This window comes from Micrasema longulum, unplaced genomic scaffold, assembly GCF_059751315.1.
Source record: "Micrasema longulum isolate JH-2025_06_02 unplaced genomic scaffold, ASM5975131v1 h1tg000641l, whole genome shotgun sequence".
NCBI lineage: Eukaryota > Metazoa > Arthropoda > Insecta > Trichoptera > Brachycentridae > Micrasema > Micrasema longulum.
The window spans coordinates 1-2,209 of NW_028277837.1; the positions used below are offsets into that span (position 1 = coordinate 1).

Here is a 2,209-nt window from a genome sequence, read left to right on the forward strand (position 1 = left end):
TTATAAATACCTCCTATCCAATGGGTGGGGGAATGGGCAGATCTGATTCCGGGTGGATGACTGGAGAAGTGTTTTATGAATATATAGGAAACGTTTTTTTTCCATGGCTCAAAAAGAACCAGATAGTATTTCCTATAATTTTATATGTTGACGGGCATTCGTCGCACATGACTTTGGCGCTCAGTGAGTTTTGTAAGGATAATAAAATTATATTGATTGCTTTGTACCCAAACGCAACTCATATATTGCAGCCCCTCGATGTAGCCCTATTCCGTCCAGTCAAATTAGAATGGAAAAAGAGAGTTCACCAATGGAAAATTGATAATGAGGGTAAAAAGCTTATGAGAGAAGATTTTGCCCCTTTATTAAAAACTGTATTAGAAACAGCTGGTAATATGAATACTCTTCAAAATGGATTTAGGACTTGTGGGTTGTATCCATTTTCCCCAGAAGGAGTCAACTATAGAAAACTTGATTTTAAAAAAGCGCGTCCTTGCACGTCAACACCATCATCGTCTTGTCCTAAGCACGTCGTTACTTCTCAAAATCTGTTGAAAATTCCTAACAACAAATACAACGCCGTATTTCTACGTTTATTTGAAAATTTACTGACAAACAACCAAATTGATGCATTTAATGATCAAACAAATGATACATGGAATGGTCCAAAGGAAGACGAAAATTTGTTCTACATTTGGAAAATTACGAAGAATTTAGTCAATGAAAATATCGGATTGGTCACAGGGAATAATGACGAATGTCATTTAGGGTATGAAACTTTCGTTAACAACGATACGTTGAATGAGTCTCTCATAGCGTTTGACGATAGTTTTTGGTCAACAACAGGTGATGAATCTGAAATTATGACAATGGTGGTAAAAGATAGTGAACTAATTCCCGAGAAAAACAGTGAACCAATGTCCGTTTCTCTTACCGCAAATTTAGATCGAGAACTCCTAGAACAAGCGGGCACAAGCGATACTAATCTCAATGAAGCGACGCCTTGTAAAACTCCTAATTCTAAAACAATTATTAATGCTCTTACGCCCTTTAAGCAGTGTCTGTTTTGGCCAGAAGATAAAGTGGTAGAGAAAAAGAAAATTACAAAAAGAATTCCAACTGTCATTGTTTCATCAAACGATTATATTAACTACCAGCAAAAGGTCAAAGATGACAAAATGAAAAAAGATGAAGAAAAATTGGAAAGGAAAAGATTAAAAGAGGAGAAAAAAAATGTGGTGCTTGAGAAGAAACAAGGAAAGATAAAAAAAACAGAAGTGCAACGGAGTTGTTTAAATGACTTTGGCGGTTATAAATTGAATGAGTATGTAATTGTAAAGTTTGAAGAAGAATATTTTCCAGGGATTGTGGTGAAGAGCAAAGATAATGGTTCCGCCTTAGTCAGAGTAATGGTTATGAGTGGCCAGAATTGGAGGTGGCCAGAAAAAGAGGATACTATATGGTATTCTTCTGAAGAAATTATAAAAACAATTCCAGAACCGGAATTGCTGAATGCGAGGGGAATTTACTCCATCCCTGATATAACAATATTACGCTGTTCATCTGATAAGTAAATCAATATTTTAGGTATTTCTTTTAGTAAAAATTATTTTACTATTTTTTTTAGTTACCTCTATGATTATTGCAACAATACTATTAGCTGTAAAAGTTCAGTTATTTTTCTCCTGTCAAAATAATTATATTTTTAAAGTTAAAATGTCAACAAATCCCAAATCAAAAAGGAATTTAAGCAGAGACTCGCCCAAAACCTCGTTGGAAGTTGATATTCATGAAAAATCTTACTTAAATATTTTATCTGAAATCACTTCCACAATCAACAAAGAGTTCAAAAAAATTCGGGAAGAGCTTTTTGAGAAATTGAAGGATATTACCACATCCATCCAGTATTTATCCGAAAAATACGACGACATCATAAAAATAAACGATAATCTCAATAAAAAGGTCAGTGCAATGTCTAATGATTATTCTCTCCTTAGTACATCATTCTGTCAATTAAAATCGAAACTTAATATAATGGAACAGTCGGCTAGAAATAATAACATTGAGATACAAATGGTACCCGAAAGGAATACTGAGAATATTATTAATTTGTTTACTTCGCTTTGCCGCACAGTCTCTGTGCCTCTCAAAGTGGATAATATTATTACCTGCAGTCGAGTTCCAAAAAAAATAGAAAATAAAAGACCTA

At 34.0% G+C, this 2,209-nt stretch overlaps 1 protein-coding gene across 1 annotated transcript; it reads left to right on the forward strand.

The window, feature by feature from the left end:
- Positions 1–20: 20 nt before the first annotated feature.
- Positions 21–1,969, forward strand: LOC148279930 (uncharacterized). The gene has a single exon (XM_088229195.1). It carries the CDS (start codon positions 21–23, stop codon positions 1,572–1,574), a length of 1,554 nt encoding a protein of 517 aa, XP_088085321.1. The 3' UTR covers positions 1,575–1,969.
- The last annotated feature ends 240 nt before the right edge of the window (positions 1,970–2,209 follow it).